This window comes from Ailuropoda melanoleuca, chromosome X (genome assembly GCF_002007445.2).
Source record: "Ailuropoda melanoleuca isolate Jingjing chromosome X, ASM200744v2, whole genome shotgun sequence".
NCBI lineage: Eukaryota > Metazoa > Chordata > Mammalia > Carnivora > Ursidae > Ailuropoda > Ailuropoda melanoleuca.
The window spans coordinates 7,850,437-7,878,368 of record NC_048238.1 but is presented as its reverse complement, the minus strand read 5'-3'; the positions used below and the strand labels follow the sequence as shown (position 1 = coordinate 7,878,368).

At 43.7% G+C, this 27,932-nt stretch overlaps 1 protein-coding gene across 1 annotated transcript in view; it reads left to right on the top strand.

The window, feature by feature from the left end:
• The window catches only part of MID1 (midline 1), a 553,563-nt gene that overhangs the window by 448,671 nt on the left and 76,960 nt on the right, over positions 1-27,932 (top strand). Inside the window, exon 6 of the mRNA XM_034649888.1 lies at positions 22,718-23,433. Within this exon, the coding sequence (XP_034505779.1) occupies positions 22,774-23,433 (660 nt within the window). The 5' untranslated portion in view covers positions 22,718-22,773. The remainder of the gene's footprint in view (positions 1-22,717; positions 23,434-27,932) is intronic.

Below are 27,932 nucleotides of genomic sequence, written 5' to 3'. Positions count from 1 at the left end.
TAACTGATACGTTTCTCCTGTGAACTTGCTACCTGGGAGGTCACAAGCCATTGTTCACTGAGTAAAAAGGATGGCTGACAAGCTTGTTATATTAAAATGAAAAAAAAAAAAGGAAGAAGAAACAACAGAGTTCTTGGGGAGATACTGGTGAGTGAACTCATGGAAATAATCCAGTCTTGGGTTTTTCTCTTAATTTTCTCTCTTGTTTAAAGCACCCCACTTGCCAATATGATCCAGATGTCAGTCCCTCTGAGGGAGACTGGGGAGCGCTTAGCTTGTGAAATTCCTGAATGGCTCCTGGTAAAGACGCATGGCCAATGCTTAAGTTTGTTTGTTTTTTTATTTGTTTGTTTTTAAAGATTTTATTTATTTATTTATTTGAGAGAAAGGGAGCATGAGGAGAGGGAGGGACAGAGGGAGAGGGAGAAAGAGAATCTTAAGCAGGCCCCACAGCCAACACAGAGCCCGATGCGGGGCTCGATCCCGGGACCCCGACACCACGACCTGGGCCAAAGCCACCCAGGTGCCCCCATTTGTTTTTTGATGGAAGTTTAGAAGTAGTTGAGGCACGTGTCAGAATCTACAGTGTCCAGATTTTCTCTACATTCGTCGGAAATGTCCACTCCCTTGAGATGTAGCAGCAACATGTTGCTGAGGAAAGCGATCGTTAGGGGTCAGAAAAAGCCGCCTTCTACGCTGGCCTCTGTTGTGTGCCGGCTGCATGGCCCTGGGCTGGAGGCTCTGACTGAGCCTTAGTTCCTCAGTCGCAGAATGGACAAAATGAGACCCACTCTTTCGGGTTTGAAGAGGGATTAGAGATAATTTATATCAAGTGCCTGGCAAATTGTTGGTGCTTAAAAAAAAATGTCAGCTATGGATATGTGAAGGAATGGTCAAAGAAAGGAAACTCAGAGGAAGCCTTCTGTAAGTAGCATTGCATGTCAAACATTTGGGTGTTAGGTGTATTAATGCAAGCTTTAGCCTGGCCTCCAAGTCCCCCAGCTCCCCCAAGTAAGTATTATATCCATGAAGTCAACAATTCCTTTGATAGTTAGGCTTCGTTGTGTGCAGTGAGGAATCAGGATAGCGCAGTCGCTGTGGGCGTAAGAGTAAACCGAGTCATGCAACAGGAGACCTGTTTGCCCTTTTCTGAGGAAGCTGTTTCAGTGTTTAATGGGAGGGCAGCTTCACAGAACTAGCAGGTAACAATCTACAGTACTTCCTGATGCTGCTTCTGCAAATGAGCCAGGGGCTCCTTGTCCAGACCTTTGACCAAGGATGTCCTATCCACCCACCTGGAAACCACTGCGGTGACGGATGTTGGAGGCAAACCACCCTCAGGTCCCTTACAGTGCTTTTGAGTGTCCCACTTCAGAAAGTCTCTGCGGAACTCTCCAAGTTTTTAGGTCTGTTGTGTTTTCTGAAGGTTCAGAAAAATAAAAGTGTCTGTGCTTTGGGTGTCATTATCCTTCTCCGGAGCGGGACCTGTTGAACATACTGAGAAAAGAGCAGACAGTACAGATAAAAGGACAAAATGAGCAAGAAGAAAAACCCACTGATGGGCAAGGTCTAGACTGAGTTGTAGATTCTGAGATCTAAAATATATACTCAATACGTGTATCCTCAGCGTATGCTTACCACATTTGTGCCCAAGACATATTAGTTGATAAAATTAATACATAAGTGGGTATATTAATGCCTTACAATAAAGTCCTATTTTTACTGGGTAACAACTGCATCATTTTCAAAATGGCCATTGTCTGGAAACACCAACACTGCCACTAAATTTGGTATCATTAATCTACCTATAAGGAGATCTTTTATAGGTCCGTAAGTGAGCTCTGGCTGATCCCTTCACTTTCATTCAGTCCTTTATGGAAATCTTCATGAAAATCCTACTGTGTGCCCAGTAACTAACAGAGTTCCTGGCAAATAATAAGATTTCAATAGGCTTTAGATTTTGCCTAGTACTGCTTGGAGGATGAGTGCATTGTAACGCCCCTCACCACTACCTTCCTCCCAAAAAAGGTGTCTGTGTAAGAGAGACAGAGACAGACGGAGACATTCTACTTAGAAAGATTCTACTTAGTTAGCAAAAAGCCTGGTCTGGTCTTTGCACGTACATGGCATGGTATTTAGAATGGGAAATGAACTTAGCCGACATTTTTCCAATCTCCTACCCAGTGCAGGTATTCCTTCTACAGTAGTCTTCACCAAAGGGCAGGAAGCCTGATGTAAGACTAGGGGCCTCTTTCTGTTGGGCAATACTTTGATTCAATATGGTATTATTGTTTGGTAGCTCAAGGTGGCATAGTAGAAAGTTCTGTGGGAACTTGGAACGTGGAGCCCGAGCAAGGGTGAACTTGTTTTGGCCACATTGTGGAAGGAGGACATTTGGGGCCAATTTTGAGCTGCCATCATGTTCTACCATGAAACTTAAATCCTAGTGCTCTCTTAGTGAGTTTAAATAGATACATCAAAGGAATTTACATGGTCTTTAATTTGTATCAGTAAAATTGATGGGAAGCACTGTATTAAAATTATTCACTATTAACACTTGCCAAACAGGTGTAGAAGGGGTTTGTAAAGTCAGTTTCTTTTTTCTTTTTTTGCTGTGAAGATTTTTCTTTTGATATGCCATAAGATATTCTCGACTGTATATTTTCCAAAGTACTTTTCCAGCTACATCTCCCAACCCTTCCAGAAGATTCCGCCAGTCTTCCCAATGCAATAAAAGATGCTGGATTATACTTTTGTCCATCTTCTCTTTTTGAAAGTAATATAATACTAATGACTTTAATGGTCATTCATTCTTATCTAATAAGGAAAAACGCTTACAAATATCAGAAACCCAGTTTTGAAACATTTGCATTAATTTTGAACTGAATCAGCATTTTGTGGGTTTAAAAAAAGGCAACAATTTGAACTCAAGACTTACTGGCAAACACATTTCTGCGGAGGGATGGGGAAGAGAGGGATAGTGAATGCTGCATTTCTCCTTTGGCCCCAAAGTGCTAATTTCACAAAGGGATACATCAAAAGCAAACATGCAATGGCGGGAAAGTTGGTTTCTTTTAGCACGCAACAATACCAAAACTTCAACTTACCTGAATTTTGCCAAAAGAATCAGACCTCTCTGTTGTTACCCAGTTTTCTACACTACCCTTTTGCAACAGATAGTGAAATGCAAGGAAGAAGGCAGTATCATGGATTCATCTAAAAATTCATGGTCATGGATACACATACACAGTCAACTCAATCTCTGAAATTTCCTCTTTTTATGATTAAAAGATCTTTATAGTGATGATCTCAAGAAGCAATAAAATTTGGAATTACCTAAGAACCTTTAAATTCAATCCACTATGTGGTTTGTAGTTATGCAAGTAAAACGGGTTCAAGCATTTTAGGAATGTTCTCAACGAGGATTTAAAAAAAAAAAAAGGATTTAAAAAAAATTTCTATTTGAGGTTCAGTTAACCAGAAAATTAAATTAACCAGAACTCTCCCATTTTCAGAGAATTTCAATTAATTGAAGTTTGATTGTACTTCTATTATAGTCTTCATTCCTATGCAGGAATGAATTCCACTTTCTGCCTTATTTTTTGGAGAGTTCTTAGCACAAAAACTACCTTGGATGAGCAGGACAGAAGGGGCTCTCTGTTTTTGGATTTAAATTATTACTCTCTCTCTCTCTCTCTCTCTACGAGGATTTAAAGAGAGAGGGAAGGCGAGAGAGAGAGAGAGCACTTGGTGGCAGACGTGTTTATGTTTAAAGAAATATGAGTAGTTAATGCTCTCACTGTGATTTGACTTCCATCTTCCTCTTTCAAGTACTCTTTTCCCCTTTCAAACCTGCCATTTAGAACTGAGAAGTATTTTCCTAGAAATAGAACAATGCTTTCTACTCTGCTTCGTAAAGTCATTTACAGAGGAAATGCATCGTGGTGAAAATAATAAGTGAAATTATAATGCGTTGCTGGAGATAACCAGGAAGTGAGGAGCAAAAGCCCTCAAGTAGCAGAGAGGCCAGATGGTCTATTTTTTTTTAATGCAGTTGCTAAGCAGGACATTTTGCTTGATTAAGAAGGCACTGGTGTTGATTTTCATTCGGTGGTTTTGAGAGCCATTTTTTAATGGAGATACATATACGCACACAGAGCACACAGTTTTCATTCAGCCAGTTGATCATTTGTGCCACTGTAAGCAAAATTCTGCTGATGAGAATGTCAAGTTTTAATGATAAAGAAGTAAATGGGTTCCCAGTCTCAGCGATGAAAGAACCTGGACTCTGCCCACCACCCTACAAACTCTCCGTCATTACCATGTCCATCAAACTGTTGTAGGGTCTGGTGTTTTGTTTTGTTTTCTTTTGATAACCCAGAATGGAAGAAAGGCTGTGTACCGCAGTGGCTAACTGGGGTTTTGTGAGATACAGGGTAGACTCGGCAGAAAATAGAGGTTTTGGAGTTCAACACTGCAGGGGGCTAATGTGCATAAAGGACCTGCGTTTAATCCTGGGAGCTGCCAGTCAGGATCATGATGAAGAAGCACCCATGCAAAGAATTGCTTTCTGGATGCTGATAGGCGGGGGCGGGACGGGGGATCAGAGCGCCCCTATTTGGACCGTGATGTTTTGGCAGTTGATGTGCCGGGAGGTTGCCTGGCAGTGGCTCGGGCACAACAAAGCTCCCTTCTGGGAAGTCACCCTGCCGTCGTCCTGCCCCCTTTGCCCAGCACCCCAGGAGAAGGGCATTTCCCACTCTGAGGGAAAGAATGAATGGAGTTGGGGAACGGAATATTTGCATCCGTTTACAAGAGAGAGTCACTTGGAGGAGTTTGTAAGAGAAAGAATAGACTCCAGACAACTGGCAGAACCGTTTGGAACAGTGCCCTGGATCAAGTGTCTGTTGATTTAAATAAGGACCAGCTAAAGGAGCTCTGTAACAAGGGATGACCCAGCAATCTTTACCATAAAGATGAGAGAGCAGACATTAAGGAGTGGTTTTTTTTTTTCCAAAAATGCAGTGCTTTCTCCCATAATTGTGATGCTTTTTCCAACTCACATCCATATGCAATATCAAGATAAATATATCTCCACTTTGAGGTAGCTTAGCTACCTTGAAAGCTCACTGTTCTTAAAGCTAGGTATTTTTTCGTAAGTGAATTTTTAAGCCCTAGATTGCATCTCAAGTACTGAGTCTTTTCAGTTCCACCTTTGCTTATATACAAAAAGCCAGCTTTTTATATAATTTGACTCAATGAGAGGATAAAATGTACACGATGAAGTGCGTGCTTATTGACTGAAAATGAGACTTTTCTCCTTTAAGACTCAAGGAATCCTAAACACCAAATAAGAAATGGAGCCAAAGGACAACAGTAAAATCTTAGCATCAGGTCCCCGAGATGGTACCTTTTGATATTAACTCCAAGGGAATGTCTTGATTTCTGGTTTTATAAATTACATTTATAATTTCTCTCAAAGTTACAACAGGAAACATTTGGATAACGCAAGAGAAATCCCTCAGAGGTTAGCCTGCCTTTAGCGTATTTTTAAAGACACCAGGAGACTCACAACCTTCGTGGGATTTGTTTTCAGATGACTGCAAGTTTTTTTTTTTTTACTTTGTTTATTTTATTATTTATTTTTTTTTTTTTTGCAGAATTATTAAGCCTGCAATGAAACATTTTCAGTCTTGGTTTTTAGGCCAGTAGTCTTTGGGCTGGGGTAAACTCACTCTCTGAGGATTACTTGTGTCCTAACCCCCACTCTGCCTGCTGCTCTATCCTCTCCTACACCTGCTTATCGGTTTCACTGTGGGGTGGCTGGCACCCGCCACCGAGACTTCCCAAGCCTGTCCCTTGGCCTCTGCTGAGCTACAGTGGCCACTCGTTCCTCTCTCACGATTCCTGCTGATTCCGGCTGTGCTGCTCTCCCTTCCAGCCACTTGAAGAGATGGGCTCTAAAACTCATGATCTGGCTGCTGTAGCAGTTTTACCTAGCTGGTGAATTTCTTTCTTTTGAGATACCTTCTGTTATTGTTGTCATTGTCAGTGAGACCCCAGTAGAGCTCTCGGGCAATGGGCTCTCCTAGTTTCCCCTCCTCTTTGATCCTCCAGGCGTGAAGCCCTAGTTCTACCTGTTGGTTAATGTCTGTTTCCCCACCTCTTTCCCTTCTTTCCTGAAATTTCTTCTAGAGAGGCAAAAGCAAAACCAATGACTCTTGAAATGTCTATTAATTTCCTTCACACCCTTCCCTGTACCCTTAACTGCATGTCCATGGTTACTTTCAACTTTAGGTTAACATCCTGCCATCAAACACTCAGACATTCAGGGAATTCTAAGTACCATAGTTCCTGTTTTTTTGGTCTACCACGTGATCATGGCTTTTCTCTCAAACTTTATTGTTACATAAATAAAGAGGTCAGTGTTTTCCAATAATGTATCACTTTGTCTTTTCATGTAAGGAATGGTAAACACTGGATTTTAACGTCCTTGAAAAAGAAATCATCCCTTAAGGAAATCTGTCACTGAACTTTAACAATTTGAGGGTTAAATCAAAACTCTGTGCTCAAATGCCGGCAAGTTTTATACCGAAATTAAGATGTTTGCTTGTTTATTGGCAGGGGAACAAGCCAAAATAGCAGGAAAGCCTGCACAGGTATGGGTAGAAATGTCTTTGTAGCTAAAATAGACCTCACCCACCCCTCTGTCCTCTATCATGGCATTCTTTTTTTTTTCTTTCATCTTATGTATGGTTGTTTGAAATGATGGTGTTTTCTCACCCATTTCCTGGTTTATTTTATGTTTCCCTCATGGAAATGTAAGCCCTCCCAGGGCAGACCTTTGTTCTCATATTCACCAGTGCATTGCCAGTGCCCAGAGCAGTGCCTGGCACACCGCAAGACCTCAGGAAGACCTGTCGAATGAATGGATATTCGGAGAAATGACTTTGTGGTTTTACTCCAAATGTAGTTCTAAATTGAAAAAAAACAGCTGAGTTAAAGAAAGGCAACTTAATGGACATATAGGGTTTCTAATATCATAGAATTAACAAAACTAGCTTATTCTTCCAAACTCTTAAAATAAGTTTTAATTAAGAGTGAAGACCAGGGGCACCTGGGTGGCACAGCAGTTAAGCGTCTGCCTTCGGCTCAGGGCGTGATCCCGGCGTTATGGGATCGAGCCCCACATTGGGCTCCTCCGCTAGGAGCCTGCTTCTTCCTCTCCCACTGCCCCTGCTTGTGTTCCCTCTCTCGCTGGCTGTCTCTATCTCTGTCGAATAAATAAATATAAAATCTTTAAAAAAAAAGTGAAGACCAGATACAGGCTGATTTTGGGACTAATAAGGAAGTTATTAAGGGCTCTGTTTACTTGGGCAAAATCTATGGGTGGGGCCTGCCTGCTTTCTGCTAGTTTCCCTGGTGTATCCCCTGATGTTAAAGGATGGTGGGGATGAGGAGTGTGGTGCACTTTCTTGTGGGCTTTTACCTCCTGTCTTCCATGAATGGCTCAAGGGTTAGTCAATGTCAAGTTAACTGCCTCTACCCTAACTACTGGAAAGCCCAGTGGTGATCTGATTTCTTGTGCCAGATCACCAGGAGAAGACAGGAGCTGTGTCTATTGGGAAATAATTCTCCAGGGACCTCTCACGTTTCTGAACCTCTTGTGAGCTGAGGTGCTGATGGCTTTTGTTACAGACCATCTCCTCAAAGATACGGATTTGTGTAGCAAACACCTTGGAAGATCGAGTTAGACTATCTCCCTCCAGGGTAGAAAGTGGGTTTGTTTGCTGTCCATTATAATAAAGATAACGTCTCTCTACAGGGCAAATGTCAGGCAGGTTTGCTTGCAGTCCATAGTAAAAGATTCAGGTTTCCTAAGCTTGGGTTTCTCAGCTGTGATGCAAACCCCCTGTGAATGCAGCGTGCACCTGGGGCACTCTGTGGACTTGGGGCACAAGGAGAACTGACGTGAACACGAAACACACCAGGCCTGCTGTGCCCTGACTAACAACATCCTTTGTCTCTGGCTCACGGGTCTCGTGTCTTCTGCCAAAATCCATGAAACTGGTAGGCTAACTGATTAGCTCGCAAGTAAGAAAAATCTGAAACCCTTCACTGTTCTTGATAGTCTCGTTTATACTGCCCATGCCAGGGTCTCTGATTTCCCGCAAAATCAAAAATTCTGATAGGATTCGTCTGGGACAGAGAGCTCTTCCATGAGGAGCAGAGAACCGAGGACTCTAGGTCATGGTGGGAGAACCAATGGTAAGGAGGGGCAGCATGTCGATAGCTGGGAAATACAGAAGATTGCCTATATGGAGACAATTATTTAAAAATAATTGATGTTAATAATAGAAATGCTGGTTTATTAGTCATATACTGTTTCATCACGGAAGACATTCCACGCACGTTGTTCAACAAATACATGGATTGCTATCCTTCCCATTTCCAAACATGGGTTGAAGAAGTTTCCAACAAAAAATACAGATCATTAATGTACTCGAAGAAGAGTGGGAAGAGGTGATTCAGGACAAGAGGGGAAGAAGGGCGTGGGAGCTACAATTTTGCTGGCGCTTTTAAAACTCTGCTTCACTTAATCCTCAAAAGACCCTTCGAGATTGCTCTCATTGTCGCAGTTTACAGAAGGAAATTGTAGAAGATAGGAAGAGGATCTGCGGGTGGAAGATATGTCGAGTAGCTGGCTTCTATCTGCCTTTGTTAGGAAATGGCAGAGCCAGGGTTTGAACTCAGGTTTATCTGTTTTCAAGGTATGCCTTTCTTTGCACGACACCACACTAATGGTCTCACCCCAAAACTAGACCAAGGGTAGTTGGGTCAACTGAGCTCAGGGCTTAACCCCATCTTTTCTGCCAGCACATCATAGAGAAAGCCAGATGAAATGCATTGTCTAAAAGAGGAAAGCCTATGAGTTTTCCCTTGCTCTTACAATGGAAGGAGAGGATAGGGAAAGACAAAAGAAGTGGAGTAGCGGTAGAACAGAGAAGAGGAAAGAGACGGCCATTTTGGAGGCATTGCGAAACAAGATATATTATTTGCTTTTCTGAACCCTTTAGCTCAGAGGCTGAAGTAATGATCATTATACCTCTCATTATGTGGTAAGTCCCATAAGCCACATGAACTCTGATGATCTGACAAAATGTGTTGCCCTACTAGCAGCTTTAGCAGAATTTGCATTAGAAGAAAGTAGAAGATGATAAGAGCATGACTTGACCAAACGAATCTGTTACATTCATGTGAGCTACTTAGTCGTGATGATTGTTTCTCAAGGAAGAACCCATTCCGTAGCTTCCCTGGGGGTTCTTGAAAGCTCTCTTTAAAGGTTGTATTTAAAGTGTAAGAGTATGCTCGGAATGGAGAAAGTTGTTTTTTCTTTTTGTAAAAAATGCCGGTTCCTTATGAATGTCCACTAAGTTAGCTCAGTTATTAAATAAAAAACAGTTATCTTATTTTAGATGGGTCAGAAACAGATCTAGAAACATCAAGAAGTGGATCATGGGTTGAAAAGTGAGTGATTTAATGTGATTTGAAAGCAGTTTTAATTTTATGATACTTTGCGCGCGCCTGTGTGTGTGTGTGTTTTAATGATTACCTAATTTTACTGCCCCAGACTTAAGATTTCTGCCTGGAGAGCTCATTCGTCTGTTTGCATTTAAATCTTTTCAAAGAATTTTTGCTCAAATTTCTCCCAAGAAGCCTCCCGCCTTTGTTCTGTGAGGACGCACAGTTCCGACGCTGTTCCTAATATCCTGTTTTCATTTGTCAGCACTGTTGTCCTTTTCATTGCCATGTTCCCATCGTTCGCCTTCTCTCATGTGGTGCTTTACAATAACAATTCAGAACAAAAGAGTCACTCCTCTTTATGTTGCCTTAAAAAAAAAAAGAGAAGAACAAGAAAGAAGGCTTCATCCCCTGACTGTAGGGCTTCAGTGATCACGGGAAACGTTTAAAACATGTTCCTCATAATAGTTAACCAGGAGTTGTGAATAAAGGTTACTTTTTTTATTTTTTTAAGATCGCAAAGTAGCTTCAGGGCATTGTGAACATGGGGTTTTTGTGTGTGGCTAACTTTGAAGTTGAGAGAGGAAGCAATTTCCTTTGAGGAAAGGGGCTATCATTTTTGAGAGAATTTCCCGATCTGTTCATACAATAGGAATCAGTTACTATGTGACATTGTCATTACTTCAGTGACTCATGGGACCGGAGTAGTTGTGCGTGCCGTGGAACGTCAGCTTTTCGGTGTTCAGAGAACAATGGTGGAATGCCATACTGGCCACCATCAGCAACTATTATTTATTGATGCATTTTTCTCCTGGTGGATAATAAGTGGGAAGGAGAGAGTGTGCACTTTCTCGGCCTCCTAGAGGAGTATTGTATGAATGAAGTAAGAAAAACTTTTCCCAGTTGGCAAGCATTTTTCCAGGTGGAATCTGCTTGCAACAATCCGGCTCAACCGGTCTGTCCTTCAGAGACTAGATGTCTTATGTCATTTTGCTCTTTTCTGGGTAACCCTTTTCAGATAAGAATGGGCATTTTGGGGGGGGTTTCATATCTAAATTATGTATAGGTTTCCATTTTTGTGCAGAGGAAGGAACATTTGCCTGAGGGATGTGGTAACTGAGGGGTTTGTGAAGAGTGAATTCCATCGAGTGTCCCAAGTAATTTTGCAAAGGTGCTTTTGTATATGGATGCGTGTGTGTGTATATATATACACATACATATTTATATAGGACCACAAAGGTCAATTCCATTGTAGACATATATAGGATTTTATATAAACATAGAGTAGTTCTATGAATGGGTATAGAAATGCCTGTCAAACTAGAAACACTTGGAGGAGCATTCAGGGAAGGCGGTGTTGAAGTGCTTTTCATCTGCGGGTGGTTTCACCGGACTCAGCAGTGGCTTTCGTTTCCACCATCACCATAATGGCGGCCCACTCTCCAGGAGAGGCGATTTAGACTTCTGTCAGGAGACTAGGTGTGACAAGTACTCGCTCTCCTCCTCCTCTTTCGAGTCTCCTGTCACTGCCTTCACCAAATTCTTGCCTGACACTGGGTACAGCATAGACCAGGGAAACATCAGTCCTTTTCAGTTGAATGTAAAATAGGTTCCATTTGCCTTTAACACCGGAAGTTTTCTTTCTTCGTATCAACTATAAAAGACTTGAAATGTCTGAGACCCTCTGATGGTAGGAAATCTCCTGTAGAGGTTGTCAGATTAGGCTCTATAGAAGATTATAAAGGTGGTTGTTTATCCTTCTCTTTTGTTTTTGAGGAGTGGAGTACGTGTTTGTTTTCTGATGTTTCAACTCTAGACAGGCTAATTTTCCACCACAGCGCCAAAATACGGACAAGTTAGCCATTTCCCGCAGAAATTTTGACAATTTTAATGTTGCTTAACAAAAGCAATGCTTTCAAATCTCACGATGAAATGTTCTTTCAGATTCTATTTGATGTACCTGTGTCTTTTCTGTAGATAGGACTTCTTTGGGAAGTCGTCTGTATGCGAAATTGAGTAATCCCTTTGTTTATTGTTAACAAACAAATGAAATTATGATTTGTACAGACGTAAGCTAAGAGAGTATATGTTTGCATTTTAATGTCCAAACGTGAAGCATGCTTGGGTTTTTCGTGAGGTGTTGCAATGGCATGAAAGTAGGCGTCATGATGTTCGAGCCAGGCAACAGGAGGAGGCGGTCCTTGCCTCCTGCTCGACCTTTAGCAAGAAGTTCTTGCACACCTTTGGTGGAGACCAGATGTCTGGGTTTGCACATGAATCGTGCAGGTTTGCAATCAGCCTGTTTTTTTGTTTTGGCTTGGTTTGGTTTTTTTACACTTTCCTGATGATTTACTTTAGTTGCAGTTTCTTGTCTTGCGTGGTGATAAGCAACATCCTTGAAAGAACTGCAGGGTAGGACTTTTTTTTTTTTTTTTGCTTTTGGGAAGACTACTTCCTCTTCTTCCTTTAGACAGACAGTTTTTAAAAGATTACTCTCCATTCTCAATTCACTCTTTCTTTGCCATTCTGGAAACTGAAACCTGGGACACCCATCACAGATCTGCTCTTGTGTGTATGTGTAGGCATTATACATATATGTAACCATATGTCTATATGATATGTTATATGCATGCATAATATATGCATATATGTATGTGTATATATGTATTGCTTCTGTGTGTATAGGCATATGTATGTATTTCACACACATACATTTTCATTTGTTTATCAGGATGATAGATTGCAATTTAGATCTCTATTTTTGGAAGAAAAAAATAACCACTTTATTGTGTCTGTACAAGAGATCATTCTTCTTGATGTAATGTTTTAAAAAACTCCTTCCAGGTATTATTGTTTCATTCAGAAGATAGACACAAAATAACCAGTATACTATTTTAAAAAAACAAACAAACAACAACCCGGCATCCAGAACATAATGTGATCATGTGCTTCGGAGGCCGCCAAAAGGACTGAAATGCAAGGGAGGCGAGCGCCCGTTGCTGACCCTGGGAGCCGGACAGGACGCTCCTCTTGGCAGCATGGAAAGCTGGCATCCTGCACTCAGCTGCAGGACACTGACCCGCTGCTGGTCCCCGGGAGCAAGGAGGGTACAGAGCCCAGTGCCAAGTCATCATTTTTTTGGGACCAGGCAGTGGGTATTAATCTGCCCCGAGCTGCCTTTTTGTTTGGCTTGAGTTGAACGTTGAGTGGGCGAGGGCATAGGGAAGCCCTGCCGGGGTCTGTGGAAAAGGCAGTTGGAAAGCAAGAGGGAGTTTTGATTCTTCAACTCAGCAACCCTGGCGGGGTGGATGAGGTGGAGCTGGCCTTCCTGGAATTGTCGCGTCGATTTTCCTGTTGTGTTTCACTGTTGACGCTCTCACAGACACACAGGACCGCTCCAGCACTGCCTGCCACCCACCATCTGGTCTCGGTGGCCTGTCTGTCATTTCGTGGGTCCCCATCCTCTGCCTACGGCGATGTTTCTTCAACAAGAACTAGGGTGCAGTCCATTGGTGGGTATTTGAGGTGATCTCTTTGTAAGAATCTGGAGAGATGCTGAGAGAACTAGTAAGGACAGATTGCGATTTCCTGTTTTTAACCTATTTATCAGTCTTTCAGTAGGACAAATTGCATTTGTGAGACTGTGGAGGGGGTTTCTTTACCTTTAAGACAGAGCGGGATCGGGGCAGTTGGTGCTGGAGAAATCAGGATTGCTCTTTGCGTTGTCATTGGTGTCCTTTTTTCTTGTCTGCTTATATGAATGAACTCCAGAAGGTGTATTTAAGCATTCTGTTAAGTAAATTTGGAAGACTAGGTTTCAATTAAAATAACCAGACAGTGTGACCTAGCTCCCATTTCTCCTTAATTTTTATCATTAAAGCCTTCATATCCCCAAAGACATCTTCTGTGCTTCCAAATGATTCTTTTCAGGAATGTTCATTCATTATTAATCAGGTTGCATGGTCAAGAGAGTATGTGATTATTTTAAAGACTATCCTAGAGATCCAATTACTAAAAAACCGAGCACGTTATGGACAGATGTGGAAGTATAGAGGTTTTTGAACAGTTTAATTCAATTTGCATGAATTCCACCAGGTGGGTGTTTGGTGAAATTAAAAGTCTTCCCTGTTTCTCACTTTTGGTTTTGGTGAAACATTTTAACTTAAGCACTCCTCAGGATAAAGTCCAAGTGGCAAGTTATTAAAAACATCTATTGTATTAATTAGTTACTTTAAAACTTGAGGCTAGTGCCTTGGTGCTTATCTGCTTGTCACTTTTTTTTTTCCAGTCAGTCCTTCTGGTCCCTTACAATTTGGTTGGCAGAAATTCTTAGTCATCCGTCACTGATAAAGGGAATGAATTTAAGTGTGCTGACAGTCGGACGTTAACCACAGCGCTATTTCAGAGGCATTACCTATAGAATGTTACAGATCACTTTTCTTTTCCACCTGTTCCTGCTAGTGTGTTATTTGTACTGTTGCTTTAAGAGCCACTTTGCATTTTGACTGCTCTCTGCCATAATTTGGAGTAGGAAGTAGCCTCTGTTGTGGTATTAATTTCCAGTCTTTCAGAATGCCATTAAATTCAATTGGATCTCCCTCTCCCCTCTGCATCGCGTCACGGCCCTGTTTTACTGTGCATTTACTGACTCGCCTGGGTCTCAAATCAGCCAGGGTGCTAATCGGTAAAGCAGCTTTTGGGTAGGGTGTTTATTCTGTGGTTTTTATAACTCAAAGCTAAATACTAAACCATGACCAAATATGCAGACACTGAGTGCTCGTATTGTGGTATTTAAAATACTCTGTGGTGAACTCGTCTCGAGGATAGCACCCAGTTTCTATTGTTTCTGCCTCACAAGCTGAGGTTAATTTCCAGAGGATCACAGTTCCAAAGTTTTGAGTCCTCTGAAAGTCCGTGTTTCTTCTGATCTAAGATAAAAACATCATTCCACGATCCTTAAAAAAATAATTCCACCCGTGGTTCTATAACAGGGATAATCGCAGAGAAAAATCCAAATGGCAATAAGCCAGCTAAATCTTCGTTACCCATGTGAAGAGAGCGTATAGGAAATTGACTTGGTCACGGTTCTGAAATGTAGGACGCTTTAAAGAAAATTTATTCATAGAATTTGGGATGCTGTTTGTTAGTCACAACACTTTTGAGGGCTTTCTCTCCGCCCCCACCCCCAAACCGGTTTTATGTGATTTGGTGTAACGTTTGTACAGTTTTGGTAGTGTGTTTGTCGTCTCGGTTCTGTTTTGGTAGATTTAACATCAAGCTTAGTTTCCATACCCCAGAGGATATGTAGGAAAAAAATGGGAGGAAGTGCCTCGGGGATCACCCAGGCAGTGGCTGCGAGCCACCTGGTTGACCGCCGGCCACCCAGTGTTGGTATCCAGGTTTATTCCTTGGTCTAGTGACTCATGAATTTCCCTCAGAGTGATGGCTTTCAGAGCCATACAAAGTGAGGGACTGAAAGTAAAATTATTTGTGCCTGGAATGAGTGCTCTTTTTCATATACTCCACATCAGAAAAGTGATTGTTGTTCGTGGCGTTTGCAGACATGATGTAGAGTAGCTGCAGGGAAGGTTTACCTTATGATTAAAATGTCAAAACTCTGATAAGAGAAATTTGGAATTAAGAAACTCTGGATGGCACATGCTGACAATCCTCCTTATTCTAGTGGGTGATTGAACTCATAGAATGTGTTTGCTCTGGAGGCTCCTAATTCTTGGTCACTTGCGTATATGGGCAAAAGAGTAGGAAATCCATATTCTTGGGATTTTGACCTGAAAAGCCCGCTCACTGACTTTGGCCGTGGATTAAACCTTGCAACGCGTGTCGTCTTCACAGGGCTTCTAGGTGTTCCTTCAAGGTGCAGGTTATCTTCTCTGTGTCATAGCAGAAGTCGGGGGAGACTACAAGGAATAAAGTTGTGAAATTCTAACATGAGCTAGTGAGCAGGATGATGGCAAGGGTTGTGACAGCACAGGCAGGGGGTTGAATGTTTTCTTTGCATGGACTTGCCCGGACGATGGTTTTGCCTCTTACTTCAGAGGAGGGGGCAGAAAGGATGAATCCAACAGCCACGAACGCTCCTCACTTCCATCTCGCTGGTTGAGAACAGTAATCCATAAGGACATCCATCCTGAGTTCCCCATCTCCCTTCTCAGTTCCAAACCTTATATTTCCACTAAGTCCTGGTGTTCGTCCTCTTTTACTGGGGACTTGCTCCTTCAGTCCGTTTCCCTGAAGAGCATGCACCTTGGATAAAAGAAAGCTCTTCTCCCTCCAGGAAAGTCTTCCTCCTGGGATGGGTGCTACCTCAAGATGATGATACCTGGAGCCCAGAGGGGGCGAGGGGCCATCTACCCAGGCAGCTGGTTCAGCCCGATCACCTTAGCCATCACCTGGGTGCCAAGGTCCGATCATCCCTGCAGGCCTCACCACCACCTGTCCATCTCTCTGTTGATTAATTTTCCTTAACCCCAAAAGGCATGAGCCTCTGACATCCAGATTTATCATGGGAGATTTCAAGGAGTAGGTGGTCATTTGGCTCGGGCGGTCACCCATTCACGATCGGCTTCAAATTTAGATGATGAGTGTTAATTTCCCTATGAGATTTTTGTGTTTGTGTCTGTGCTCGCGTGTGCATGCCTGTATTGGTCCCGGAGCTGATCCAACTCTACTGAAAGAATGGGATGAATCATGTAACTTTAAACCAGGATCGCATTACTGATCGCTCTGTTGTGTACCAGGAAATAATATTTTTAAATGAATATTTTGGTTATTTTGTAAATATGGCAGTTACACCACTTTGTGGTTTTCAGCTAAAAACTTTAATTGTAAACATTTAAGACATGGCACACTATAGCCATCTTCTAAATCAGTTCTTCTTTGTTTAATATGAAATCTCCAAATACAACAATGGCCAGGGTTCTGTGGGCCTCTGGGAGGTTCTGCTGTCAGCTTAAAAAAACAGAAAACAAAAACAAGAAAATAAACGTGAAACACACTCAAAAAAAAAATCTCACAAAGGAGAAAAAGATTTGTGCTAGGAAGAAAGGCAAAGCAGCTGCTAAGAGCAGCAAATGGTCCCATCCCCTGGGTCACTGGGATGGGAGGTGAGTGCGTGGGAATCAGGTTGAAGAAGCAGTTCTGGAGACGCTTGGGCAAGGTTTTTTGAAACAGGAGCTAAGGCATCCATCAAGACTCACACTCTGGCCAGCAGGGAGCTAACTGCTCAATGTGTGGGCCTTTAAGAGAAGTGACAGGAAGAAGCCGTGGTGCCAAAAGCATGTGGCAAAAATGAAACCGAGGGACAAAAAGATTGGAGGTGAGGAATCAAATTTGGAGGTGGTGGTTTGTTTTTTGTTTGTGTGTGTGGTGGGGGGCGGTAATAGTCTAGGAATGCAGGAAAGAAGATCTGGATCAACCCAGAAGCAGTGAGAGCCGAGAGAAGGAAACCAATCAAAGAACTGGGGATCGACCCTCACACGTCTTGGCTAATGATTTGGATTTGGGGGAAGGAGAGTGTGTGTGTGGCTTACTATTGGTGCCAGAACAAATTACCAGCGACATGATGCCTTAAACCACACTAGAGGGCAGAGTGTCTGTGCAGGGCTGCGTTCCTTCGGGAGGCTCTAGGGAAGAATCTGGTTGTCTTTTGCAGCTTCTAGAAACAGCTCACATTCCCTGACTCGTGGCCCCAACGTCTTCAAAGCCAGCGATGGTCATCAAGTCTTTTCTGCGTCTCATCACCTGACCTACTCTTTTGCCTCTCATTTCCACATGTCAGGGCCATTGGGATTCCATCGAGTTCACGTGGATAGTGCACTCATCTCCCCATTTTAAGGCCAGTGGTGGCAACCTCAGTTCCATCTGCTACCCACATTCCCCTTTGCCTTGTAATCTAAACTAGTCACAGCTTCCAGGGATTTGGATGCTGCCATCTTTGGAAGTCATTTATCCCGCCTTCCCCAGAGAGGGAGAAATAGAATGCGAGGCGAGTTTCTGACTTGTAGTGATCAGGAGAACGGAAACACCATGAGGAGACACCAGAGGCTTGTAGGGCAGACAGGTTTGGGAGGAAGCTGATGAAACCCATGAGATGCACACTCTGAATTGAGGCATTTATAGTAAATGAAGCAGAGAACTGTTGGTGTCGAGCTGTGATTCTGGAGAGAGATGGCCCTGTGAGAGGCAAGCCTAGGAGTCATTCTCAGAGACGCTGTATGAGAAACGAATGAACAACCTGGATGGCTTTTTTTTTTTCAATTGAGGTGTAATTGACGTATAACATTACATTAGTTTCAGGTGTGCAACATGACTCCGCATTTGTACACACTGTATTATTAACTATAGCCACCACGTTGTACATTACATCCCCAGGACTTATTTCTTTTGCACCTGGAAGTCTGTACCTTTTGACCCTCTTTGATGACCTTTGGGTGGAGGGCTAGACACTAACACCCAGGCTCTGCTTTGCTAGAAGGAGAAGTCAGCAGTGCTTAGAGAGAGGAAAATCAGAAGAGCACAGTTGCAGTGACATACAGAATGAGAGAGGGTGGGACAGGAGGAAGGCAGAGGTGTGACAACATTGACATTATTGGTTTTCCTCAGAAGTCTTGAATTTGTAAGAAAGTTTCTGGAAAAGATGTCTTGCATCCAGTGCATCCCAGGAAGCGGGGCTCAAGTGTAGCCTGTGAATAAGGACTATCCTGCTTAGGGATTGTTCGAAGTGAGTGCTGGAAGGAACTGGAGGGAGTATCTGTGGACACTTTGCCAGGGCCACGCATCTAGTAAATAGCCAAGCTGAGTGTCATCTTCGACTGTCTGGCCACCTGCATCTGGCTCTCTCCTTTCACTCTATTCCATGCCCTGTTCCAGATCACAAACCATGGACAAGCAGAGGTGTGATCTGCAAATTGACGCCATTCCCAGTTTGTTGCAAGGGGTTCCCATGATTACCCACATCCTCCTCTGAATGAGGACCAATCAGCCCATTCAGAAAAATGTTGAGCTATAGAATTTCCTGACAATGATATGCACGTGTGATTTCCTTCCATTGTGGTGAAGGCTAAGAATCTGTCTCTTTCTCTTTTTTGAGGCCTAGACATTAAATTACAGGAGTTAAGAAATGGAAAAGATAACATTTTTCACAAATACCCCCCCCACACACACAACTGTTTGGTGAACCCCTGTTCATCTTCAAAAATCCTTCTCACGTGTTGCCTCCTTTAGGAAGCTTCCCATCTTCTTCTCCCCCAGTCTTTGGCACATGTCTTTTGTTATGTTGTTTTCTCTCCCCATAAGATCACTGACGCAGGGGCCAAGTGTTACAATTACTTGTCCCAGCACCAAGAACCTAGAGGGGCTTCAATAGTTGGTGAAAGAATTAATGGTATTTTCATTTCTCAAAAAACTAAACAATAAACCATGCTAATTTTCTTGGGTGAGGGACTGGCGTGCATGCTCAGCAGTAACATATTGTTGAGTAATGTAACTAAAATATTACATAGCACAGCAAGGTCTGTGTCAAAGGAGGATAAAATGTGATCCACTGTAGATATCGAACCCAGAGCCCCTTCCCTTTTGGCAACGTATGGGCACAAGATTCAGAAAATTGGCTGACCCTCACAGCACATTCAGATATTTAGTCATCACTTAATACAGTTAAACCAACATTTACCGTGTAGACGCTTGCACACAGCACCGTGCGAAGCGCTATGGTAATAAAGGAAAAAGATCTCGTTCTGAGCAGCTGCTATTAAATCATTCTTACATGAAGTGCCCCTAAGCACTCGACTCCACATTTTTTCCATTGATGTCAGGGTGAAATCCCATTGCCTATCATTTCCCGTTAGCGTTCGAAACTTGTACCTGCTTGTCGACGTCTCGCTCCACCGCCGTTCCCTTGTTGCCCACACAGCCTCTTAGTCCTATCTCTTGGGGAGGGATTCTCACTTCTCTGTTGCCTGGATGTACATATCTCTATTTTCTTACTCCGTGGGTCAGCAAACTAAGATCCCCAGGCCAAATGCAGCTTGCTACCTGTGCTCGTAAATGCGATCTTGTTGGCCAGCCGCACTCGCTCATGCAGCAGAGCACGTCGGGCCCGCAGCGCCAAACAGGGTTACTCTCTGGCCCTCTATAGAGCAAGTGTGCTGACCTCTGTTCTAATCTGTTGAGACAGCATTCGTGTTGTGTTCTTTGGGGTTCTTCACCCCAACAACTGTATGTTTCCCAACTCATTCAACCCATGTTTGAGTCCCGCTGTGTGCAAGGCGCTGTTCCAGGCACTGGCAGGACATCCCTCAAAGAGCCAAGCCAAGTCTCTGCTCTCATGGAGCTTACCTTCTACTGGTGGGGCAGCAGGGAGTGATGATGGCTCAGTGACCAAACTACTAGAATATGTTGGCTGACAAAAGTTACAGAGAAAGACAAAGTGAGGCGGAGGGAGAAGGATCGCCGTGATGGGTGGGTAGGTGGTCGTGGTGGTAGCAGGGGAATTGGTTTCACGTGGGTTCACAAAGAGGCGACCCTGCAGCAGAGAGTCACGTGGATTCCAAAGACCTTGGGAGGGGGAGGTGGGACGTGCTTGGCCTGTTTGAGGCATCACTGGGAGGCCGTGTGCCCAGAGCAGAACAAGGGCTAGCGTGGGAGGAAATGAGGTCACTGTCTGAGTCTGTTTTCTGGGGCTGGTGTTATTCTGCTGAGTTGCTCCCTGAGTGAGATGGGAAGCCCCTGGAGGGTAGAGCAGAGAAGAGGCAGGCTCAGTCATGTTTTAACAGGATCTCTGGCTTCAGAGTAAAAGATTGCAGGTGGGGGCCAGAGTGAGCAGAAGGCAGGAAGCCGTTTGGAAAGGTATTATGCTAATCCAGGTAAGGCGTAATGTTGGCTGGCCCACGATCATAGAGTCGGGATGCTGAGGATGCCAGATTCTGGCTTCTCGAGCCAGCTCACTTAACGTCTCTTGACTCACATGTCGGCGTTTCCACTGGGGTCGGCAACGGAATCACCTCTAGAAATTGTGATTGCACCATGCCGGGATGGAATCCTGGCACCTGCAGGAAAATACAATCCTCACAGCTCTTCAGACGTAATTGGGGTTCATCCCTGTGTTGAGATCTATCGGTAGGTGTTCTTGTGTCACCTGAGAACAAAGCAGACCAAAACGGCGATGGTTTCCCTTTAATTTACGTTCTTCCGATGGGAAGAGAGAAGAAACTCAATTTAGAGATAATTCTATTTTTCCACAATGAACCAAAATAATGATTAATAGGTAAACCCTTTCAATTTCGTCCAAGCCATCTGTCGGAAGGGTTGGCTAGGAGCAAGCGGGTACGGTGGGTTTCTCCCCACAGCGGCCCAGTAGTTGCCACTGCGGGTTGTGCAGACATGAGCAAGCTTTCATATTTCAAGTCTCAGCTGCTCGCTTATTCTTTCTTGTGTAGTTAATATTCACGAATGGCTAAAGATCTCTTAAGATACCAAGCTTCTATGAAGCCAGCGACTGTTTAATTTTTAACAAACTCAGCACACACTTGACACTTTTAATGATCAGTTCCCGTTCAGTTGATGGCAAGATGAGCATTAGCTTAACCAAGGCCCCACATGCTATTTCTGAGGGGTGCTATTTCAGAAAGGGGCAGCACATTCTAGAAATCATGAGTTTTGTAAATAAATGGAGGTGTGAATGCAAAAAGGCCTATTGTTGGAATCACTAAACGGAGCTGTAGATGTGAAGCCTTCCCATCAAGCCAGCCGAGAACCCCCCCAACTCCCCGCGATCCACCCCCAGGGTGATTGGAACCTGGCGTCCCCTGGGTGAGCCGCACTATTCTCCCACAGCCCGAACCGGGCTGCATCTAATATGCCCGGCGCTGTTCCGCAGACGTCTGCTAATGGTCTTGAAAAGGAGAAGGTTCAAAGAGGCTTGGTTCCCAGGCCTGCTAATGAGCGCGAGGCCTCTTCCCCATTAATGAACTGGGGTTTATGTGGGATTCTTTTCCCCTGCCCTTTTTGAAGGGAAGGCAGGCAAGAGTTCACAAAAGCAGCGGCCCGTCTTCGTGGCACAGGGAGCGTGCAGCTGGGCCACCCGAAGGAAGCCTGGCGGGGAGCAACAAAGCTGGCTGAGATTGAGCCCGGGGCCAACAGGACTCTGGGTGTGAGGCTGGACCCCCTGCCGTCCCGGCCTGTCACTGGCCGCAGTGACAAGCCCTTGATGGGACTCTTGGCCAGGAGGGCTGTGCAGGATCCCTCAGCAGCCCCCACAAGCCTCCTTGGAGTAACGCGACTACTTTACGCTGCTGCCTACACTGTTAGCCCTGTTAATAACTTATCAAATGATATTGAAGCCACGAAAATCCTTGTCCTAATTAACTAAATCATTATTAGTCATTGGTACCCAGGCTCACCGCAGCCACTGAAAAGGCCCGCAGATATTTTTCTCTGCTTCGCTCTGCCCACCCACATCCCACTGCTGGATTAAACAATAGAATTATTCAGGAGAGGAGCGAACACATGCCAAAAAACATTGCCTCGATCAAAATCATCTCTGTGAAAGTCAGTGTTTTTCCGCAGGAATATATTTTGGAAGCTGACATCCCATATTTAACCATTATCATTTCCGCTGAAGTCATGCGTTTGATTTCATGCACATTTCATGCCCATTTCCACAAGAAGTGCCTTTCTACTTCTCTGAAGCCTGCCCTGGTATGTAGAGTAAAAAGTCCTGCAGACGCATAAACATTCACCTGTAAGTTCATCTATTCAAAGTTAGGAAAGACTCTAGTTCGTTAATTAACATTTCTACATTTTAATTCTCCACACAAGGTAAAAACTTGGCTGTGACACAATAAGATTATTGTGATTAGATACAAATTATGGAAATTACAGTTTCAATAACTTGCCACTCTGGAGTAAGACCTTTTTAACAAACAAAATTGAGAAAAAAAATTTTTTTTCCTGCTTTCGACGACTTGAACTTTGAGAAAATGTTAGTTGGTATGCTGGCTTAGGGTGTTTCTCCCCTCCTTATTCCCCCAGTGAATAGAAAGAGAATTATTTGGAATGTACGCACATTCACCCTTCCATGACCTGTGTTTGGAATTATTCTGAGATGCATTCAAAGCTGACAGCTCCCCGTGGCTGACCCCCTCGCGCCTAATCAAATCTTACGTTCTTTTTCCAGATAGCTGATCAGCTTCCTTGGATTTTGCTGATGACCCAGGAGAGCTTTGCCTGAAGATGGAAACACTGGAGTCGGAGCTGACCTGCCCTATTTGTCTGGAGCTCTTTGAGGACCCTCTCCTGCTACCCTGTGCACACAGCCTCTGCTTTAACTGTGCCCACCGCATCCTGGTGTCACACTGCGCCACCAACGAGTCCGTGGAGTCCATCACTGCCTTCCAGTGCCCCACCTGCCGACATGTCATCACGCTCAGCCAGCGAGGTCTAGACGGACTCAAGCGCAACGTTACCCTGCAGAACATCATCGACAGGTTCCAGAAGGCATCCGTGAGCGGGCCCAATTCCCCTAGCGAGACCCGCCGGGAGCGGGCATTCGACGCCAACACCATGACCTCCGCCGAGAAAGTACTCTGCCAGTTCTGTGACCAGGATCCTGCCCAGGACGCTGTGAAGACCTGTGTCACTTGTGAAGTGTCCTACTGTGATGAGTGCCTGAAAGCCACTCACCCAAACAAGAAGCCCTTTACAGGCCATCGTCTGATTGAGCCAATTCCGGACTCGCACATCCGGGGGCTGATGTGCCTGGAGCACGAGGATGAGAAGGTGAATATGTACTGTGTGACCGATGACCAGTTAATCTGTGCCTTGTGTAAACTGGTTGGGCGGCACCGAGATCATCAGGTGGCAGCTTTGAGTGAGCGCTATGACAAATTGAAGGTTAGTCCGATCCGCCTTAAGCCAACCCCTTTCTGCCAGCAAATGTCATGGAAATAAAAAGTGTATTCACTGCTAGCTGCATGTCAGGTGAAGGTTTTCTCTTCACCTTTGTTATCTGATTAGTTTTAGCATGTTTTTTGGCAGCCTATAAATGTTGCGCAATCAGGGTATCTCGTAAAAGTTGACTGCTGCTTGTACTTTTAGCGTTGTCAAGGTGAGGGCGAATTTGAAAAATCTGGATCATTTTCAGTCCTTGAAGGGGAGAGAGAGAGGGAAAGGGAGGGGCGTGGGGGGGAGAAGGAAAGAAGGAATGGCAGATAAAAATCTGGCTTTGGGCATTTTGGGGGCATTTATTTTCTTCACTCATTAAGGAAAGCTAATTTCACCCGAATTGTACCTGTATCCAGTTACTTGCACAAACAAAAGGATAGAGGGAGGAATGCCTATAGCAAGTGTGGGATTTTAGAGGACATGTGACCTGTATTTCTTGTGTGAATGAAATCCAGCTTATTGGTGAGCTAGAGCGCTCTGACCATCTCGGGTTTCGCCAAGGAATTCCTTTTTGTGAAGACTTTTTCTTCGGTAAGGTTACAGGCGAGACTGTTTGAACTTCACTTTTAACATGAAATTATTAACCTAACTCCAGCTCGGGGAATGATAATTAATATGACTATACGTCAAATTAAAAAATCACTCTCTAAATATGGATAGAATGCACCAGGGAAGAAATAAGTCAGGTCTCCAGATGTCTGTTCAACTTCAGGCGACGGTGGGTCTAATTATGGCAAACTCAGCCGAGAGTTTGCTCTAATAGTGAGATACTATGCTCACTGGTTAATTTTAGATCACAAGACGCCAATTAAAAGGAAAGGAAGTATAAATTAAGAGCTTTGAGTAAATATATACTGAAGTCTTTCCTCTCAGGGAAAACACACATCGTGTTGTTGAGCAAACAAAAAATGAATCACGTGATCGAGAGTGTTATCATTCAGGGCACATCGTCACCTCTCACAAATGGCTCCCATCACTTTTCCTTAGTGCGCTAATGGGTGGTTGTATTTACTGGCACCCCATAGTTTATTTTGTGATGCTGGGATTAATGGACCACACCTGTGATTTGCTCTCGCCGTTGCTTAAGATGCTGAGGGAAATTGGTGAGCTAAAGTGAATCCCACTTCTGAATGTCACTTGGGGAACAAAAGCCTCACCTGGGCAGCATGCCTCACTTTGAAGTGTCCAAGGACTATTGGTGCAAATCCATCTGCAAATGTGGAGAGGAAGTTAAGCCCAAGGATTTAGGTGCTGGGGACAAGGGGAGACAGACGCCGACTGGTTTGCTGGTATAGCGCACGGCACTAGCCAAAAACACACCGCTAGAGATAATAGCAAAGGCAATGCGTGTATGCGTCGTGCCTTCAGTGTGCTTAGCAAACTGATGTGGCAGTCGATCTCAGAAGCCAAGAAGATCATTTCTGCCCTTTTTCGGTTGGGGACAGAATGTTTAAGATGACTGGACGTAGCTGTTTTTGTTTTCCAAAATGTAAACATGGTGGACGGGGTCTTTTCTTTATCAAAAAAAAATGTTCCCTTGGCTGGATTAACACTGCCTTTTAATGATCGATTGCTAAAACACCCCAGTGATTGATGTCCGGCATTCAGCAGCCTCCAGACTTGCTATTTAAACTTGGTAGTCAAGGTCTGCTCATTATTTGTGAACTATCGTAGAGGAGTTATTAATTATTTACGGAGCATCTCCAAATTTATGAGGAGATACTGTCATGCTCTAAGCCCTTTTTGTGATGAAAGTGGAGCTCTTCAATTATGAGCCCTGCACACTTGTCTGCTCAAGCCTGTGGGTTAGCGGTGGTCGATACTGTCACCAGGAGGGCCTGACAATGAACAGTGCAGTACGTTTGATCTTCTAATTACAGAAATAGAAGCATACGAACAGCACCCAGTGCACCAAAGCACAGTTACAGCCACTCAACAAAATGTGTTCATGAGCATTTAAACAGGTAACCTGCTAGCCTAGCATGTTTGTCCTAAAACACGCCACTTACATTAGAATAAAAAGATCATAAGAATATATTGACATTTGGAGTGTCTGTGGTATTTCAGTTATCACATATTTATGAACATATGTGCTTTGTTTGGTTTAAAACCCAAGTACAACGTGGACATTAGTTTTTGAGGAAAGCGATAGCATACTGAAAGGACCAAAACCAAGGAAGGGTATTTTCTGTTAATTATTACTTTGGTCTGAACAAGTGAATGTGCTCTGGAAGTGTCTTTTTCTGAGGCTTTAGCATCTCGGTACAGAAATCGATCTGTGGCGATGTGGAAATATAAAGCGTGGAGAAATGTGAGGGTGCTTTCCTTGAGAAGATGATAGATATGTAAGGACGCAAGCATCTTCTTTTGGGAAAATGTGTTTGTTCTTGTGTTAGTGAAAGTCCATTATTTGGGGCGCCTGGGTGGCTCAGTCAGTGAAGCATCTGCCTTTGGCTCAGGTCATAATCTCAGGGTCCTGGGATCGAGCCCCACATCGGGCTCCCTCTTCAGCGGGGAGCCTGCTTCTCCCTCTCGCTCTGCTGCTCCCCCAGCTTGTGCTCTCTCTCTCTCTGTCAAATAAATAAAAATACAATCTTAAAAAAAATTCCTTAAAAAGAAGCCCGTTATTTGAAGATGGGAATTCTGCAATGATTATGAAGAACAGTTATTTCTCACGCTAATCTTAAACTTCGGGGACCACTTTTACTCATATTAGGTCTCAGTATACATACAGGTGCTTATGTAAAGAATTGGAACATACTTTTGTACGTTACAACTCTCTTTCTAGGCACAAAAGAAAAAAAAAGCATAAAAATTCCAACCTGTAGAATTCATGCAAATAAAATCTTCCATGTCATCTGAAATAGCACCATGTCAGTGATCGAGTGCTTTCAGAGACTCTGCATTGGGAAGCACTCATAAAATATTGAAGCAAAGAGAAAATTAAACCAGCATTTCCTGAACTCGATTTTAAGATAAAAAGAGAAAAGTCTTCCTGCCAAATGCATGTCTCTAAATGGAGCATGTCATAATGTGGACCTGCTTGTATCATTTTAATTGAATTTTAAGAAGCCTCTCGGTCCTCAAGCCTGAATTAAAAGTTTGATTTGTGAACTACATAACATATAAGAGAATTTAATATAATGCGCTGCAGAGTTTTCAAGGAGTTACAATGCAATAACTCCATTTTTTTTTCTGTTCCAACATACTATGTTGGGGTTCTTGTTTCTTTTCTTTAGTTATACCTGTAAAAATAGACAAACTGAGAAGAGTTGACCTTTCCTTGCCAAAAACTTCGGCATAGCCCCACTTCAAGTTAGCTGATGCCGAAGGTCCAAACGATTGTTTTGCATCTGTGACTCCAAAGGGTGGCTCAAGGAGTTTATGTGTATGATGCCCATTTCAATGGGTCATCCCGTCAGGCTTTTGTCCTCGTTTGATAAAGGCTCCAGTTAAAGCTCCACCTTCCTGCGTAGTCCTTCTCATCTAGAGGTAAAGATGAGGGATTTCACTCCTGGGTTTCATTTATAGATTGTAAGTTCCATAATTTTGAAAGTCCTGTGCTTTATTTGCAATTGGGAAAGTTGTAAATGGATACTTACCTAGACTTTTTTTCCTCTTCCTTAGAATTTGTAGAACTTGTTTCTTCTTTGAAAATAGTAGCAGGTGTAGTGCAGGTTCCAGTGAAAAGGAGTGTGTGTGTGTGTGTGTGTGTGTGTTTGGGTTGCATGGCGTGTCCCCAGCGTGGATAGAGGCCGTGGATGCTTGTACATCCACAGCGTGCAGGATGGACTCCCACTGCGTGGACTTATCTGGCCTCAAATGTCAATAGTGCCCAGGTCAAGAAACCGTGATCCCTGAGAAGAATTTAGTGTTTATCACTGTATTAATTTGCTAGGGCTGCCGTAACAAGGGACCACAAACTAAGTGACCTAAATGACAGCGATTTATTATCTCATGGTTGTGGAGGCTAGAAGCCCAAAACCAAGGTGTGAGCAGAGTTGCTTCCTCCTGAGGGCTGTGAGGGAAGGGTGTGTTCCAGGCCTCTCTCCTTGGGTTGTAGGTGGCTGTCCTCTCTCTGTCTCTTCACATGGCATTCTCCCTGTGTGCTTGTCTTTCTGTTCACATTTCCCCTTTTTATAAGGACACCAGTCGTATTGGAGTAAGGGCCCGCTGTACTCCAGTATGACCTCATCATAACTAAGAATATCTGCAGTGACCCCATTCCTAAGTAAGGTCACATTCTGAGGTATTGGGGGTTAGGACTTCAACATGTCAATTGGACAGTGGGGCACAATTCGACCCATAACAGTTATTGACTTGGGCGTATACCTAGTTATCTAGTCAACTGAACACATACTATCTTTCCATCAAGGATTTAATCACCTAAAGTTAGGCAGAGCCCTTTGGCTCACACCGCCCCATCATTCGCGTAAGACTGACCACAG